This window comes from Eleutherodactylus coqui, chromosome 4 (assembly GCF_035609145.1).
Source record: "Eleutherodactylus coqui strain aEleCoq1 chromosome 4, aEleCoq1.hap1, whole genome shotgun sequence".
NCBI lineage: Eukaryota > Metazoa > Chordata > Amphibia > Anura > Eleutherodactylidae > Eleutherodactylus > Eleutherodactylus coqui.
The window spans coordinates 263,074,734-263,093,900 of record NC_089840.1 but is presented as its reverse complement, the minus strand read 5'-3'; the positions used below and the strand labels follow the sequence as shown (position 1 = coordinate 263,093,900).

The following is a 19,167-nucleotide window of genomic DNA, read 5'->3' as shown; positions in this document are numbered from 1 at the left end:
ACAGATAAATAGAATACCCCGAATCTTTAATTTGTTACAAATATAAATAAATAAGAGAAAATAGATGAATTTATCGATTTTTGTCAATGTTCTGCAGCTTAAGCAGTGAAGTTCCAAGTCCGTTACACCTGTCTATGTAGACTCTTGTTAATGGCACCTCAGTTTACAGTGTATCATTTCCAGGCGAGGTGGCAGCGCAATAATGAATATATTGAGCAATGACCATCGAGCCTCTAGCATTGGAGGAAGAATCCTCTGGTGAGGAAATCTGGAGCCTGAGCAGAAAGATATAAGGCTGTACTTTATTCCGCAGAAGTTTGGGGAAATCAAAAGTGGCTAGTATTCATTGCATTGAATTTATTTATGTACTACATGTCTATATCTTTTTAGTGAAATTTCAAATTCATCTCTGAGTGATGGTAATGTTATTCCTCACAAAGCTTCAGCTGCTTGTTGTGGAGGGATTTGAAGATGGAGAAAAGTTTTTTTTTCTCTCCTTCTGGTACACAAGTGTCTTGGTACATCAATACTATTCCACTTGAAGCCTTCCACTTAAAAAGTTCAAACATTGACGATACTTTTCACATTTGTTGCACTTGACACTCGGCTTCTGGGTAAATCTTGGAAAAGGAGCATTGTAAAGTTGTTTTAAGTTATGTTAAATAAATGCAGCAAGGAGGGGAATTATTATAGTATGGATATAGAAAGCAAAGCTTCTTTTAAGTGCGGCGTGGACTCGTGTCGTACATATTACTCATTATATAGCAGCAGCCATAATTACTTTGCTAACTTTTTTCAGCTTTTTAAATCTCTTGTCATAGAGAGTATTTATTGGTGGAGTCCTGGTGGTAAGCTAGAACAAGGGGCCGGTGGTTCCCGGTAGAATGCCGTACACCTGCTCTTCCAGTTCATCTCTATCATCTGGTGCAAGTCTTTGGCACATCTTCACTAGTCTTGACCAGCTGAAACGCAGCTCCCTTTGTCCTGTTAGCTGCTCTCTGTAGTCTAAAAAAAATTCTCCTAAGGTCGTTTTTAGAGATGAGCGAACGTGCTCGGCCCCGCCCCTTTTTTGCCCGAGTACCGCGATTTTCGAGTACTTCCGTACTCGGGCGAAAAAATTCGGGGGGCGCCGTGGCGGCGCGGGGGGTTGCAGCGGGGAGTGGGGGGGAGAGGGAGAGGGCTCCCCCCTGTTCCCCGCTGCTACCCCCCGCACCGCCGCGCCTCTCCCCGCCCCCCCCCGAATCTTTACGCGCGAGTACTGAAGTACTCGAAAATCGCGGTACTCGGGTGCGTAAGTACTCATTACGAGTACGTTCGCTCATCTCTAGACTCGTTTTCAATTGGGTGATAAAATCGTGCCAGGCAAAAGCGTGTGAAAACGTAAAATTATGAAACCCGTGCTTTCCAATGGTGTTATTCACATCTGCAATGTTTTCACTCCTGCGATGTTGCGTGATTTAGAAATCGCTACCTGCCCTATCTTTCTGCGAATTGCTCTTTTCTATCGCCCATGATTCCCATATAGAGCCCTCGTTTTATTGCACTGCAACGCACAAACTTGCGGTTCTCATCGGCGCGTTCTTAACATTAGAAACTCCTATTGTCGCCTTTTGTTCAAGAAAATCGTGGGCAGCAGCGATGCGTGATGTTTTTCCAAGAAAAAGCATTGCTGCCGCTCGGACATCGCATGAGTATATATGCAATGTGGCCACGATTTTCTTGCGTCGATATCGCGATCGCCCGTATGAAACTTGCCTGAATTGGGCTTCTATGCTTAGAATTTCAGCTGATAGTAGCCATAAATGAGCAACACTCTCTTTCCGCAGGTGGCTTGGTAGAGAATTACCATTAACACTTAGGACCTGGACTAGAGCAGCCAAAAAGTGCAGTTTGCACCTAATACAATGAAGTTGGCCCCCAACTTCCTAAACGTCCCACCTAAGAATTTTGGTAAACTAAGTGCCCGGATGCTTCTCCATATCCTAATAGGGGCTAAATGCCTCATTGCTCTCTTTTGGAAGAGTAATGCTCCACCCTCCATCATGGACTTACACGCATGTGTCAAAGATCTCTACCACATGGAATACCTCTCAGCCCCCAATCACAACTCTGAGGACAAACTCCACTCCATATGGGCATTATGGGACTTTTATTCAGTGTCTGCAAATTTTATAATTTTCCATGACCTCCATACTAGCTTCCCATTCCTTTCTTTTCCCCCTTTTCTCTGGTGTCAGGCTGTTATTTCTCTTAATGTGTGTTACACTTTTTTTACATTTTTTGTTTTCTTGCAACTTATTTTGTATGCTAGTTCGTTAACTGCCCTTTTTATTTGTATTTCTCCTTACTATTTTTGTACTCCAAAAAACCTTAATAAAAAGTACAGTTTAAAAAAAAAAAAAGTTGAACAACGCTCTGCCTAGCACTGCCATTGTTCTGGCTTTCAGTGGGGGTCTAAAAATGACGGGATCAGGAGTTTAAAAAAATGTGACAGCCCCCCCCCCCCCTTACTGTGTTAGTCAGGGAGAAAAATTAAATGTAATTAGCTGATACCTTATGGCAGATCTAAAAAAAAAACACAGGGACACCCAAAGCACTACTACATCTTGTGGACCCTAGTGGAAAAATGGTGGTAAATTGCATTTAAAAGGATTATCCAGGGCTCAAATATTGATGACCTATCCTTAGGATACGGCATCAATATCAGATTGGTGGGGATTCAACTGCTGGTACCCCAACTGATAAGCGGTTTGAAGAGGCTGTGGTCTCATTTTTGGCCAGTGCTGACATCTTTACCGCTCACACGGCCTTTCTGTGGCTCATTTACATTCAAGTGAATGGGAATAAATTGCAATACCAGATACCGCAGCTACGCAATGAACGGCGCTGTGCCTGTTATACAATGATTGGGCTGCAGTGCTCACCTAATCGCTTTGATACTAACATTTCAGAGCTGCATCTTTAAGTTCACCCTTCTGTGTTAACCATTTTGTCACTACTAGACATATGGACCTCATAGATTGGTGCCAACCTGCTTGCATCCCCTTTCCTTATTGGCCAAAGTGACGAGCCGCTCATGTAGAGCCACCCTCACTCTGGCAGACCCAGTCCATCCACCAGGAAATAAGTATGGTTCCATGCAGCCCATTTCCTTCCCTTTTATTGGAGGTGGACAGCAGGGGGTCACTAACTTATCTTGAGTCACACAGACGTGTAGTTATAGACGTGTGTCTGGGGTTGGGTGTGACAAACCATCTAGGTTATATTTTCCCAGAGGAAGCAGTTCTGGCTTTTACTTTACTTCATTCACATTAGTAAAGAGGAAAATAATTATTCTATTCCGTGCAGTAGAATCAAACTACTTCAAAAAAACTGCCTTGAAAGACCCTAAAATTACAAAAAAGCATGTAAAAAAATGCCTTTAATTCTGTTGAGGCGTAGATGCTGAGGACATCAGTGTTTTCACATAGGTTTCAGGTTGCGGTGCTGTTTAATAGTGGTATAGAACACTGTGCAGCAAAGCCAAATACAACCTAATCTGCAATATCATTTAGAGCTGCGTAATGCCAAACATACTAAAATACATTAACCATTTTGGTAAGCGCAAGACCAGATGTACCGTTTTATATATTTTGTCAGCTGCATGAGAAAAGGAAATTTTCAAATTTAGTGGGAAAATATAGTAGTAGTGAAGCGCTAACACTGCCATGTAACTGAAGGGAAGACCGCACACGTCCTTTTTTGCACCATGGATTGGAATTCAAAGAGAAACAACATTTTCGCATTTTGCGCAGATAAAATGTATAAAAATGTACTTTAGAGTTTTATTAGGTACCTTCTCTATTTCTGCCTTACCCTAAATTCCGGATTCTTCTGGTTTTCTAATTTAAAGTGTTTGCAAAGTTACTTAACTTTTTATGTAGGTGTAAATGGGAATGTTCTATAGGGTTCGTGTTTCATACGGATCCCAAATACTGTGTTAATAAAAACACTGTTCCATTGGACGGATATTGGATCATGTTCACCCCAAGCTCACACTGCAGGACAGAATACGGTTCCATACTACACACTAAATTGTGCTGAAATGCATATGGTTGTGTATTGTGCACGAGGCTCTAACTTTTCAGACAACTTCTGCTCATCTACTTACTTGTATTAAACTGTATAAAAAAATAAGATCAGCGCCTACTCGCTCATAACAAATTTTCAAAGAATTGTGTGAATACTTATAGTACTCACCTGGTGCTCGGTAAGACCCCCTGCCTGGAAGGTCCACCGGCACCCTGTATCCTTGTTAGCTTGTAACTCCAATCCGGTTTCTCCGGAGAGCGATCAGTGGGGTAACAGCCCGAAATCGGCTGTTTGCATATACACCTTATAAGAACCAGAAAAATCCCCCCGCGCTCGTGGTCTCCCGGAATATCAAAGGACACGATGGTCCATAGAATATAATTAAGATTTTATTAATTATCTGTTGCTACGCGTTTCGGCAGACTAAACCGCCCTCTTCAAGCATAAAATAAACATTTCACAAACACACATTTATACATATCATCTAAACTCACATTGATCCGCGGGGGGATTTTTCTGGTTCTTGTATTAAACTGTAATATACTTACATTAAAAACTTTTAACACTATACATCATGTTTGATGCGGCTGTCCTTCTGCAGTTAACTGGAAGTCATTAGGTACAGAGTTGCTGTAGTATCAGGGACACAGGATGTTTCCTCAGCAATAGCCCCTCCTTCCATCTTCATAGAGGCGCCCCCCGTTACATTCCTTCTTCATTCAGAGGCTGCAGGCTTACAGATCAACAGACACTGTGATAACGATCTTCACAATCTCTGCCTCCCAGTATGTTGTGTTTACTCACCATCTGGCCAGAATCCCTGAATTATCCTGGGAGAGCAAATAGGCGGACTTTAAGATACTCCGAACCCCCCCCCCCCCCTTCCCTGGTGATTGGACCACAGACTGTGTAATGCAGCCTGGGAAGTAACATAGTATTTTAGGCTGAGAAAAGACTTGTGTCCATCCAATTCAGCCTATTTCCCCTCCCCCACCCCCATTCAATGTTAATCCAGAGAGAGGCAATTTTCCTCATTGTAGGGAAAACAATTTAATTCCCGACAATCAAAATAATCCCTGGATCAACATCTCTTCTGAAATAATCAGGGACTATCACAGTGACTTGAGAAAGGCCTAACGGTCGAAATGTCGCTGTGACTGTCTGTGATGGGGCAATAAAGTTTTTTTTTGTATTTAGCACCCCTGCATGCTGCCTGAGCTGCTTCTCTACTTTATAACATGTAATATTGTTACACTTCAGGAAGGCGTCCGGGCACCTCTTGCACTCTTTTAGTGATTTTGCCATCCCCACATCCTCAGACAAAAAGTTCCACAGTCTCACTGTTCTTGTAGTAAAGAACCCCCTTCTATGTTAGTGTACAAACCTTCTTTCCTCTAGACCTAGAGGGTGCCCCCTTGTTACAGTCACAGTCCTGGGTATAGATAGATGATGGGAGAGATCTTTCTATTGTCCCCTGATATATTTATACGTAGTTAGTAGGTTTTTATGTTGCCCCAGTAACTTGTAAAGAGGAAGAACAATGTTCTCGTCATGTGCACCTAGCCTCCTTTGATGCACCCTATGATCCTATTTGCTTTAGCAGCAGTGAGGGTGAGGAAGTACAGGACAGTGAACTACTGACAGAATGCTAGGCTTACTACATGCCTGCTGCATAAAAGTGGATTGCAAATAGCAAGGCAACAGAAAAATAGGGGAAGACCACCTGAAAATCAAAATTGGTAGACATGACACAGGGTGCGAACAGGAGCAAATGAGAGGGTAAGGAGAACCTGGTATATTTTCAGATAACTTGTTGAAGGTACACTTTAAAGTAATAGTACACTTTATGATGGACATTTTAGCTGCTATTCTGCAAGTTCTGCTTGAGCAAATATATATTCTATAATTACTTCTGAGGTGGAAGGGAGAAGAAGAGCAGCTAATGAATACGTGATGAAAAGTCTGCACACCTTTCAAATCCATTGTAGCTGAGCACCTTGGTTCATCTTAGCAATTCTGTCGCAGGACGGGGTGAACCGGGAGGGACGGGGATGACCGATCGGGATAACAATTATTTGTCCACATAAACCGATTGGTGGCCCATGTAAAAGAAAATTGAATTCGTACCATCAACAGGCATCCCGATCGGCGCCTTTTAGTTTAGGTCTAAAAGGACCTTTACCCTCCTGCTTTGTATTTCGTTTCCTCATCATCTTTCAAGATCTGCGCTCCCTGTCAGTGAATCAAAACATTTTCATCTACATCCAGAGGCTCTCTGTGGTGACTCAGGTGCACAGCACTATTGGAGCCCAGAGAGCCATGGAGCCACCTGAGATTCATGATGAAATCTCCTCAGTAGTGCAACTTGCGAGTGAGCAATATGCTTCGTTTTTGGAGCAGAGGAACGGAATCAAAAAGGAAATAGATGTTTGTTCTTTCTTTTCTCATTTCAATGGGTTTTCAAAAAAAAAAAAAAACAAATAGAAATCTTTCCTTTTATTTCCATCCCGTTAGGTTTTCGTTTTATTTATAGGAACAGATAGTGCAGTCTGCAGCACTATCTGTTCAGTTCAATAACCGGTAACCTAACGGGATGTAAACAAACTTTCCTTTTGCTTTCTGTATTTTTGAAATCCCACTGAAATTGGGGTAAAAAAAAGGTTATTTCCATTTTTAATTTCGTTTTTCTCCTGCAAAAATAAAACGTAGAAATGGAATTATGACTGAAAGTCATAATGCAGATGTGAATGGTCCATTTACTGCTATGAACGGTTCACCTGTCCCAATCCGGATACTATTAGGACCGACATTCAGCTTCACTAACAATTCAGAGTGCTTTATAGTGGGGTCCCACATAGCAGCCGACTTCGCAGCTGAGGTGTGGTGTCCATTCGGCCAAAAGCTGCATGAATGTACTTGTCCATGTGACTTTCAATACGACTGTCTGATTGATAATGGCTTCAGAACCATGGCCATTACCAATATGTAATCCGTTCTATAAGCAGTCCATACAAAAACCTTGCAGCTTGCATGTTTACGTGGTCTCTGAGCAGCTACGTGGGACCTTACCCTCAATAACACGAGGGATTGGGATTCGTCAATTACGTTATTAGCATAAATATAGGAAACCCCTTTAATGGATGTCTCGGTATTCCGTATCCTATAGATACACGTCATCACCTTTTGCATTTCGCGTAAATACAAGAAACGACACCAAAAGGCTCCTCGGATAACTCTATATCCTGTAATGTGAGACTGGAACATTTATCGGCTTGCAAAGCCACTATATTTACCGCATGTGCCGCCGTGGAGTGGGGACAGTGATGCTATTATTTTCTGGGTTGAACTCGCCTGAATTGTTTAAAGAGTTCATTAAATCAAATTCCACAATGCAGATCTAGTCAATTAGAGGACAATTCTGGTCGGCGGTTTCATTCTCCATTCTCTTATTTAGGATTAAGGCACTGGAAGACATGAAAGTCCCTTATACTTAATTGAGTGCAGTGTTTCTTGATTTGCATATATAGTACATCTGATTTGCATTGTACAAAACTAAGCGCACAACTCTCAGCCCCTGCTGGTTACCCTACTAGAAACTTGAGAGTTGTAATACATATTTTTTTTTTCTCCTTTTTACAGTCTGTATTGAGGAAAGAGCCTATTTAACATTCGGTTACAAGATAACCTCTTTTTTCTCTCCTTTTTTTTTTTTCTTTTTCTTTTAAGGGGATTTAATTGTTGTAACTGAGTTTCTTTAGCTTTTTTATATTTGAAATTCTCATTGAGGGCAATTCTGAAGCCACCATTAAAACGGTGTCAAAAGATTAATTCTCTAATCCCAATTCCTGTGAAAACGAGGGATGAAAGAGATGGAAAAAAAATGCATTTTATTTTGCAAATGATCCTTAATTTGCCATGAAAATCAATTCCTCTACTGTAGTCAATTAATATAAATAGCTTTTAGCTTTAGGTAAAATCAGTACAGATTAAACCGCTATGATCTTAGCAAAAGACATTGGCTCTTCATCTGGCTCTGCTATCCTGCCATGCGACGGCTTCCACTATGTCTGTGACATTGGCTGTTGGGCACACAACGTGGCTGCATAATTGTATGAGAGCAGAATCCTGTGAGAAGCCCTTAAGGGCACGTCCTACCACTATGGCTTCATGGAAATGTTCCTTCTATTGTACGTACTACAATTGCTGTGAAATCTTGTTACTTGATTGCATATAGGGACCAGTTCTGATGCACACTGGCACAGAGATTTCGGTTTCACATTTTTGTTTTAGCATTAGATAACGACCCCCCTGATTTTGAGCAATAGTTAGTTTAAACTAAATAAGGCTGAGTTTACACTAGAGTTTTTTTGGGTAGATTCTGTTTCACAAAAAAATACAAAAAAACAAAAAAAACAAAACAGAACTATACAATATGGAAGTGAAAACAAAATGAATGAGTAGCGTTCCTTCCTTTTTTTTTTTTTTGAAGAATCCGTTGGATGGATCCACCCAAGAAAAGAAAGTATGTTTTTTTTCTTTTCCATTCTTTTGCACTCCTGTTTTTCAGCATTTTAAATGACTCGGGTTTTTTTTGTATGGAATGGAACGGAATGGGGATAAAAATGCTTTCTTTTAGCTCAGGCCAGGATACACACGGTGAGGCCGAGACACTCCTCTGTATTAAGGTACTTTAAAGGCCCATTTAGACACAGCAATTATCGCTCAAAAGATGTCTTTTGGGCGACTTTTGAGCAATAATCGTTGTGTCATTTATATCGCAAGATGATCGCTCAAACATTGAGCGATCACCTTGCGCTCTGGAGGATGTAGAGAACAAGTGAGGGGGCGCTTGTTCTCTGCATCCAGCTGTTCCCCGCTGGGAGCGCCCGGCTGTCATACAGCTGAGCACTCTGAGTGGAGGATGCAGAAGACAAGCGGGGTGGCCCCGCTTGTTTTCTGCACCCAGCTGTTTTCTGCACGGAGCACCCCGCTGTTTTACAGCCGAGCACTCCTTGCGGGGTATGGAGAACGTCATCAGGGAGCGGGATACAGCTGAAACAATAGTATCAGCTGTATCCTGCTGTGAGTCCCTGATAAGACTCATCGTTGTCTTTCAGTACGCTAAAAGATAACGATAAGCGACGGCATAACGAAAACTGCACGATGTCAGTGCAGTTAGACACAACGATTATCGCTCAAAAGATGGCTTTGAGCAATTTTTGAGCGATAATCATTGTGTCTAACTGGGCCTTTATATGGCCCAACTATTCTCCAAAAATCGCAGTGAGTGATTTACAGCAATAGTTGTCCTGTAAAAAAGTGGGACCTAACAGGCTACTAAGTGAGAAATTGCTCATTAGTCGCTAGTCACTTTATTTCAGCTTATTGAAACTAAGCGACTAACGAGCGACTCCTTGCTCCATGTAAACAGGCAGTTGTTCATCTATGAACGTCCGCCTGCTCACAGGGTATGGAGGCCGGTGGCTGGAAGGGATTTTTGACACTCTGCTTCCAGTTACTGAATGGCGGTCGCTTCTGTTGGAAAGCACAAAAGTGATAAGTCTTGGGACGACTTTCGGGTCCCAAATACTGACTCGTCTGTCACCGGCCTTAGAGTGGTTAAGAACAACAAAAAATGCCATAGACAAAAACACATTGTTTGTAGAGCACTTCCTTTTTTCCTATTGACTACCAGCAAATAACTGGCCTGCTGATCTTTGTAGGGTCAGGTCCAAGCACCTTCAAATAGAAGAAACTGAAATGGTACTATAACTTCTAGAGGTCTCACTCTTTGAGGAAGGCTGGACAGAATTGAGTAGAAGGAAAAGTGGACTTTTTTTTGACTAGCTCCATTAATATTGCAAGACTTCCTCCACCATCAGTTATAATGTCACATTAGAGCAGGTTGGTGGCCCTCAAGTTCCTGTTGGTAATGCCATTTAGTAGGTGGGAACCTTTAGATGGCTGTTATGAGATCCAGTCAATAAGTAGAAATAGCTTGTCTTCTTTTTAGCGCATCATAATCTGCCTCATTCACTGCAAGTTATTTGTAAAATAATCCAAAGAAAACAGCAAACTCTTAGGTCTGATATCTGCTCCAAATGGGGCTTCACTGAGGGGTTGTCTACAAACAGACCTCCCATGTGCTGTTCTGAAAGAGAGCAGATATCTTCCGAGAAACTATAGTATAATGCCCTGTTACAAAGAGTAGATGTGGATGGCAGCTCCCCACCAGATGACTGTCTGTATACTGGAGGTTAGCTTTGCAGACAGAATTGCATAACATAGAAGTGTTACCAAGTTGGACTTGAGGGAAATGACACGGGGTTGACAGTAATGTCAGAGCAGTACTGTGATTGGGTTGGCGCTGACTTACCTGAATTGTGGAGTTCTAAGATATCCTCCCATTCTTCACCTTTAACTTCCACATAGGATATGGACTTTACTAATTGGATACCCAGGTAATAACAGCCCATGATAATTCTCTGTGGACACCCAGATAACAACAGGCTGAGTTTGAGATGTAGTCACCGCAGACCCAGGTAAGTAATGGACAAGGAGCAGTAAGTTCTAAATCGTTAGCAAAAGATAGAATCAGGAGGTCCGGCCAGGGTTGGTATCTCGATACTTCCAATCAAGTGGGGTCAGGCAAGACAGGTCACTTAGAAAATCTATAGAAGGCAGCAATAAAAATGCCAGGCTGAAAACCAAGCAATGGAATTCCTTTTTAAGGTCATGGGGACTGAAATTACGTACTGCACCAAGTCAACAAACCAAAGGCTGAAGGCCATACATGTGCTTATTTTGGCCATTCCTCTTCAAGTAATTCAGGACAAGATCAAATCCAAGATACTGTACTAATTCGTTATGTTATTATATTTATCCTTTATAAATCTTTCTAAAAGTTAATCATACTTTCTAAAAAAGACATAATAAAGTATTAAAGTGTACATTTTTAATTCTAGATGGCGCTAAGAAATGGAAACTGCAGAATGGAAGAGGTGCTAATTAAGAGCCCTATAGGGGAGATTCAGATATCAGGATGTGAATTGGGAATACATGAGATAAAACTGCTGAGTTTTGAGGTCGCTGAGTCAAGGTAAGGTTTCTTTTATGATTGTTTTTGTATCTGAAAGGCGATGCGCACTTATGGGGTTGTTGACATTTATAGTTATATGTTAAAGAAATGGGTCCCATATCATCTACATATTCTGTTTGCAGGATTGTGGTCTACAGCATATTGCTGCTTGACTATCCATTGGTTTTTAAGAGTTTGAATAGTGCCATTATCTCTGAACCACTGATTATATCCCGCTTTAACCTCTTCAAGACCAGAAATTTTTTTTTCATTTTTTGTTTTTTAGCCCCTGCCTTCAAAGAGCTATGACTAGCGAGCTCCGATCACGGCTGTTAGAGATGGTCAGCTGTTAAAAGCAGCCGATAGTTGCTGAGTATGGACCAAAGTAGATTCCCAAGCCCATTGTGTACACCCTTTGCAACGACATAATGTATATTTACATGCTTTGGTGGGGAAAAGGTTAAACAGACTGTCCACCTTTTATCAATGTGTCATTTTTAGGTTCAATATTCTGTGTGGTTTCACTTCCTTACATTTCTTATTTGTGTTTACGGCTCCCTTTTTATAATACAGATCTTCAATTTTAACATTTTGGCTGCCTGTATCTGCCAGTAGGGGGAGCTTTGGTGCTTACTGCACAGTGTTACATTATGGAGTACAAATACAATTGCTGCTTTCCTGATCAGTCACTTGGCTCATTAGTTACTTAGAAGGGCTGTTCTCCTCTATAACTTGGGCATAAATGGGTAGTCTGGGCTTTTTTCTGGATAGGCCATCATTAGCTAATAGAGGAGGATCCACCGATTAGGACTCCCATCCATCAGCTGATCGTCCAGTGCAGCGAGCCAGACTTTGTCATCAGGAAACAGGAGAGGAAGTGGGAAGGCCGTGCTACTATTTCACTTACTGCTCAGGACAGGATGCCAGTAACAGGATCAAGAAGTGGAAAAGCGCAGTGCTCCCATTGATTTCACTGGGAGTGAAGCCGGTGCTCCCACTTCCTCCCCTGTCTGCTGATGCCCATGCACTGAACAGCAGGCCATACAATCAGCTGATGCATGGGGGTCCTAAGCAGCGGACCCCTGTCCAGAGGATAGTTCATCAGTTGAGAAGAGGCCAGACTATCCCTTTAAGTAATAAAACAAGATCTTTACAACAGTCTATCCTCCCATAAGTCTACTTTAACCTTTTAGCGGACAGTTCATAAAAAATAAAGTAAAAGTGAGAAAAAGTTGTAAAAGAACAAGAATCGTAACAAGAATAATGAGTCAAGTTCTTTTTGTGGGTCTTTCTGTTTAATTAGTTGTAAATGTTTGTATTTGATATTTATGTTTGTTTTTTTAAATTTGTTTATGGTCAGGCATGTGAATGCGTGAATCAGTGTTTTTTGTCTCTCTCTCCTTTTACATGCATTTATGCCCACATCAGCCACTTACTGTCCTCAGCAGTGTCATGATTTTGTAAAACTTACACTCAGAAAAAAATCGAAACACTTTCAGAATCACCAAATACCAGGCAATTATTAGTTCTCTTATATATATTTTTTATTTTCAACATTAACTTTTTTTTAATGCTACTTTTTATGCAACACCAGGAGGCTTCAACAGAATAATCTCTTGTCTGTTTATATTTCCCTTTTCTGTGGTTTTAATTGATGTTAGTGTAGGGACTCACAAGGAAACGAGGACCCTTGATGCAGTCTTGTGTATTTTGGCCAAAATATTACCCAATACCTTGTGTATTTAGCAGTATTTATCAGTAACCTGCAGTGCGGCTTTGAACGCTGGGCGAGCCCAGGGTGCCAGTGCGATTCACTTGTGAGGCGCAGGGCAGCCCGCAGAAGTGCAGTATAGCGTCATTAATAAACTGTAAGCCTACATGGTGCACTACACGTACCATGTGGCCTGACACCCTGCATAAGTACTAAGCAGCAGGAGGGTTTGTGAATGGCTGTTCATCAGTGCCTTTAACATGTGCTATTTGTTCCTCTACTTTGGCTGTCTGCATTTTGAGGGATATGTGGTGTCCATACCCGCCCTCTTGTATCAGTGCATCTATAAGTATATGGCCGCTTTAGATTCAGAATAAAGCTGTTTTCCCATTATTATAAACCAGTTCACTATAGAAGGTCAGAAGACAATTATGCAGTCGCATCTAATCGGTTAGGTCACATGTCTGACGACGGAGTGAAGACAGACCGCTGACTGTTTCCAAGTGCAACCAGCAGAATACTAAACGCAGCACAATATGCAAATGGAGAGTAACATAAAATAAATGAAAATTGGTACAAAAAAAATAAATAAATAAAATCTGCAAGAATTATGTAGGTTTAAAAGGTGGAAATCTACTTTAAGACTTCAGTTGTACTGTATGGATACTGTGTTCACATACAATACATTGGACACATTGTAATTGTGCTCACTACAGCACGGTCCATGGATATGCTGCATATGCAGAATATATGTAATGCAGTACATACGTGGACGTCAGCCTCTTACAACACACCGCTCTCAGATGTCTAATTTAAGTTTAGATGTAAACGGAGAAGAAAACATCTGTCAAGTTCTGTACAAAATGAGTAAAACAAAGCATCTGCAACATTTAGTACAGATGTACCCTATAAAGTTGTCTTCAAAAGTGTAAATCTGCAAAATCCAATTTTGAATGAAGGTAATAATATAGTTTCTATATCTACGGTCTACAAGAGCCTTTCATGTAAAGTTTTGGCTACTTTTACATAAAACATCCCTTTACATTCTAACATCCCTTCAAAATTAATTTATAAAAAGATTATTGAAGAAAAAAAAAGAAAAATGACACTAATTTTACATGCACAGCAAAATTACCATTATAGACTCCTAAGAGTTCTGAACGGCAACCAAAAAAAAAAAAAGAAGTAGGGGAAAAAAAATCTGTCTTTCAAACAATAAAACACAATGTTACACTGGCATCGGCTGTGTTTTTAAAACAGTACAGGAACAAGCTGAATGCGTGCTTCACTGGCTGGAGGGCTTAGCAGCTTTTCATTTGTGAGCGCTGAAGAGGGGCTCCCCTGTGTCCCAAACAAAAGATACGCTGTGAGAGAACACTCTGAACGCTTCACCTGCTGTAGCCAATGAGAAAAACTAAGACTGCTCCCTGGCACTAGCCAGCATACAAAAAAATTCAACACATATATATATTTTTATATCCATTTTTTTTTTTTTCTTTTTTCTCCACTATAGCAATATTGTCTCGGAAACTTTTGATATCCTCAAAGAAATACTCTCGAGAACTCCATCACAATTTTTTATTTTTACACAGATTGCCTGCAAATTACTTACTGCGGTGATTAGTATTCCAAGTGTGGCTACATGCATGCAGATTTACTGTACCTCAATCCATACAGATTTTTGAAATGAAGTAAAAATAACAACAAAAAAATTACAATTTTTTTTTCTCTTTTGCAACTTTGTAAGACAGATGAGCCCTCCTGGTATTGCCTAAAAAGTAGCATAAAAGAAGTTAATGTGAAAAAAAAAAAGGGAACTAATAATTGCCAATGCCTAGTATTTGGTGATTCTGACAGTCCGTCACTTTTTATCTGAGAGTAAGTTTTACAAAATCATGACACTGCTGAGGACAGTAAGTGGCTGATATGGGCGTAAATACATGTAAAAGGAGAGAAAGACAAAAAACACTGATTCCCGCATTCGCATGTCTGACCAGTAACTAAATTATAAACAAAGCAAAAAAAACACCCCACAAATATCAAATAAAAACATTTACAGCCAATAAAACAGAAAGACCCACAAAAAGAACTTGAGACATTCTTCTTAATATGATTCTTTGTTATTTAACTTTTTTTTTTTCACTTTTAATTTATTTTTTTATGATGTGTCCCCTCAAAGGCTAAAGGGATAGTCTGGCCTCTTCTCAACAGATGACCTACCCTCTCGACAGGGGTCCGCTGCTCAGGAACCTCCACGCATCAGTTGCTCGTCCGGCCCACTGTTCAGTGCATGGGCATCAGCAGACAGGGTAGTAAGTGGGAGCACCGCACTTTTCCACTTCTTGCTTCTGCTATGGACATTTAAAGGAAACCTGTCATCGCACATAAGCACTGTAAATTCCATTATGGTGCTTCTAGTTTAGGTGATGGGGAGTCCAGGGAGCTGTCTCTCATAGTCATCTGGTCCCTTGTTCCTGCGGTGTCCCCAAGCGAAGTAGCGCATGCACAGCAGCTTGACCCATTTCAGAAGGCTGTGCACGCTCCCCTCCCATAACGATGAATGGGAGGTAAGCATGCACAGCCTTCTCGAGTCATGCTGCTGTGTGTGCACTGACGGACACTGCAGGAAAGGGGGACTGGGCGAGTATGAAAACAGACTCCCCAAACTCCCCATAACTTAAACTATAAGCACTGTAACGTAGTTTTTGCTGCTTATGACAGGTTCCCTTTAAATTTCTATGGAAAAAAGCATATGATACAACTTAACGAGGATTTCCGGGATTTCAAAATAAATCTTTTTGACATGAAATGGTGTAAAATAAACAGAACATACTTGTTAAATGACCTGCTGGACAATCCCAGCCACCACAATCCCTGCTGCTGCGGTTCCATAAGCTGCTATAATGGTGAAGTGCAAATCATTGTATTATGTGACTGCTGTGGATAACAACTGGCTTCAGTGCTCATGTGCTGCTGATGGCAGTATTACCACCTGCTGAGGCCAGTGATTGGCTGCAGTGATCATGTCAATGAATGCCATGTGACTGCTGCAAGAGCTTCCGGGACCGTATTGGCATGAATGGGGTGGCTGCAATGTACAAGTAAGTAGTATCCGTAACAATTGTTTTTTGTTCCTAAACATCCCTTAAAGTGAATCTGTCGCCATCTCTTTGCAGTCCTCTCTGAGGGCAGCATAATATAATTACAGTTATGTTGATTACAGTGAGTTATCTGCTATATGTATCTGTGGAGTAGTTTAGGAGAAACTTGCATTTTATCAATATTAGCAGTAGTCCTCCATATTTATGAGCTGCAGCTAGCCCAACCCACCTCACCCTCCGGCTATCAATTGTTGGCTGGAGGGCGAGGTGCGTGGGCGTAGCTGCAGCTCATGAATATGGAGGACTAGTCCTCTGTGTGGTTACTACTAATAGAATTTAAGTTTCTAACAAACTACTCTACAGATACATCTAGCAGACATATCACTGTAATCAGCATGCCTGGCACTATCTTATGCTACTCTTAGAGGGGACTGCAAAAAGATGGTGATCGATTCCCTTTAAAGGGATTCTGTCAGCAGGTTCAAGAAGTTTGACATGGAGCCGAGCTCAGATTCCCAGAAGCAGACTGTGCCGCCTTCTCCCTGCCCACTATATAGAAAGAGTCGGCAGCATCAGTGGTGCAGCAGCAATTCATCCAAACAGATAACTTGTATTCCTCATAGGTCATAACAGCAATGTTTCGACCCAACAAATGGGTCTTTTTCAAGCTTTTTATACATTGGACTGTTTGGGATTTGGGTCTGATCATGTGAGGCATGCATCTGATCCACTCCACCCAAATCTGGGGTTTGGTGAGTGCCACTGATACTTTTTTTTTCTCCCTGCCCGCATCATGCAGACTGACAGCTTTCTCCCTGCTTGTGTATAGAGAGAAAGCTGTCACTCTGCATGCGGGGTGAGGCCAGAGTGGCCCACTGCCATGACTCGGAGCTCAAACGTCAAGAACCTGGTGATAGAATCCCTTTATTGTCAGTACAAGCAAAGTATTTACGAAGAAATTAAGACTTTCATATGCACGTTATTTGTGAAATGTTAAAAATTGTTAATCCAATGCTGACTTTTTCTCAAAGGAATATTCTTTTTGTTAAGATTTATTGTCATTGGAACCTTTGTCCCTATAGTTCAGGGTCCCAGAGACGACACTGGGACAAATATCTGTCTGGGATGATTTAGTGATCCTGCACTGAACAGTGGGGTGGGACCCGATGACCCTGGAGGTCCCTTCCAACTCTACCATTCTAGAATTCTATGACATGCATATCCAGTGGATATATATTGGAATACCCCTTTAACGTCCAACTGTATAGCAGAAATTGGAAATGTGCCTAATGTGGCTATTTTATGTGTTAGGGCTAACTCACCTCTCAGGTGTCTTCTCACACCCCTTCAGGGTGCTCTCCTTGGGGAGAGACTATGCCATTCCCTGACCCACTCACCGCCTAGGTGTGTGGAGACACACTTTTTGAGTGCTCTCCTAAGGAAGGATGACACCCCTCCTCACCTACGTTACAGGCCTCTCACCAGCGAAGCCAGAAACCTACTGTACACTGATGAGGGGCAAACACCCCGAAACAGCTGTCTGTGTATGGTTTCCTTGCTCAGTTTCCTATTCCCAATCATTGTTTTACAGACTTGTTAAAAAGTCGTACATTGATTTGAAGGAATGCTGCCATCCATTAGGTGGCGCTGCAGAGGTATTGTTCCATTTTCCTTATATGCATAAATTGTCCAGGGAAGCATGCAGTGCCTTATAAGTCTCTTTACTCACCTCTCCGTTTTCTTCTCATACCCCTTGTGAGTGCTCTCCTTGGGGAGAGATGATTCCACCCCCGACCCACTCACACCCTAGATGTCTCCACACACGTTTTGAGTGGAGAGACAACACCTCTTTTCACCCAGGGCTCATACATACGCCCATATTATGTATCCCTCTTGTATTATGGTGCCATAGACTTCTCTGGCGATGCGGTTCACTTTCTGTAATCCTCCAAATCTATACAGAGGCATAATAATTCGTTGATCACAATATATCGTCATATATAGCAACTACAGGGCAGTAATACAGATGAGGGAAAAACTGTATAGGGACCCTCCATATAACGGCGCCGTATGCATGAATGCAAACACAATAACAATACAGGTAATCTGTAGATAATAAAATGTGCATTGCGTTATATGGACGGTTAGTGACAAACGGTGAATGAATTTCCATAGCGAGTGTGGGTCGTATTCAGATTGCTGGATACCTATTTAATCCCCCCCCCCCCCCTATTTATTAAAACTTTTCAAGCAGTAAAAACATTTTACTTGTTAATGATTGAAAGTGAGAAAAATGTAATGGCAAAGATCTCGGGAACCTCCAAGATGTCTCCTCCTAACCATGCAGAAGCAGATTTCTCTCCTACTGTATGTAGTTTAATTTCTTTGATAGGGTTCAGTAAGCAAATGCAAATAGATTTAATGATTTGCATCAGTAGATCATTTCTCAGTTTAATATCCTCAGATATTTTGGTCAAGGACTTTTCCTTTTTGGTGGCTGGCAGTATTTCATATAATAAAAAAACCTTAATGCTGGATACATTATGATACATTCAAATGAAATGATATATTTTAACCATTTATTCTTGGGAGTATTTTTCAAGGAGCTGTTTCTGTCAGTCTAGTGACAGTAAAAAAGGAATCTATCTTAAAAGAAAATGGAAGAACTCTTAAAAATGAATATGGAACAGTTATATTAATGCACTTTTAAGGAATAATCATTACGGTTTGGGTTCTGACGTGAGATGATTGCCTGTAGGCCTCAAAAGTCCTGAGCCACAAAAAGGGTCTTTAAAAAGACAGAATGCAAATGCATTATTCTGTCAGAAATGAAAAATACTTGCTTCAAACAACTCCAGAGATCACCGAAATAAAATGCCAGCGTGGTGGTTCACTTCATAAGTAAATTTTTATTTTTTCTTAAGTGCTTTAGGAAAACTAGGATTTCGAGTAGAATGTAATAAATTCTGTATAATATAGTAAAGTATATATGGTATAGATTTATCATTATTAAATACAATAAAATGATTTTTGGGAGCAGTAAAAATAGATCTTAATGGAGAAACCAACTGGAAGCAAGTAGCTTTGTCAGATCTTCTACTGTATATTACTCCAAGAGCATCAGTGTTGAGACCTTGAGCTCTGAGAATAGTTTTCTATGGTTTGATAACATTTTCTGTTAAAAAAATAAATAACTAAGTGTTTAT

At 41.0% G+C, this 19,167-nt stretch overlaps 1 protein-coding gene across 1 annotated transcript in view; it reads left to right on the top strand.

Annotated features, from left to right (window-relative positions):
• The window catches only part of MGMT (O-6-methylguanine-DNA methyltransferase), a 410,306-nt gene that overhangs the window by 50,395 nt on the left and 340,744 nt on the right, over positions 1-19,167 (top strand). The window contains exon 3 of the mRNA XM_066601218.1: positions 11,037-11,170. Coding sequence (XP_066457315.1) covers positions 11,037-11,170 — 134 coding nt within the window. The remainder of the gene's footprint in view (positions 1-11,036; positions 11,171-19,167) is intronic.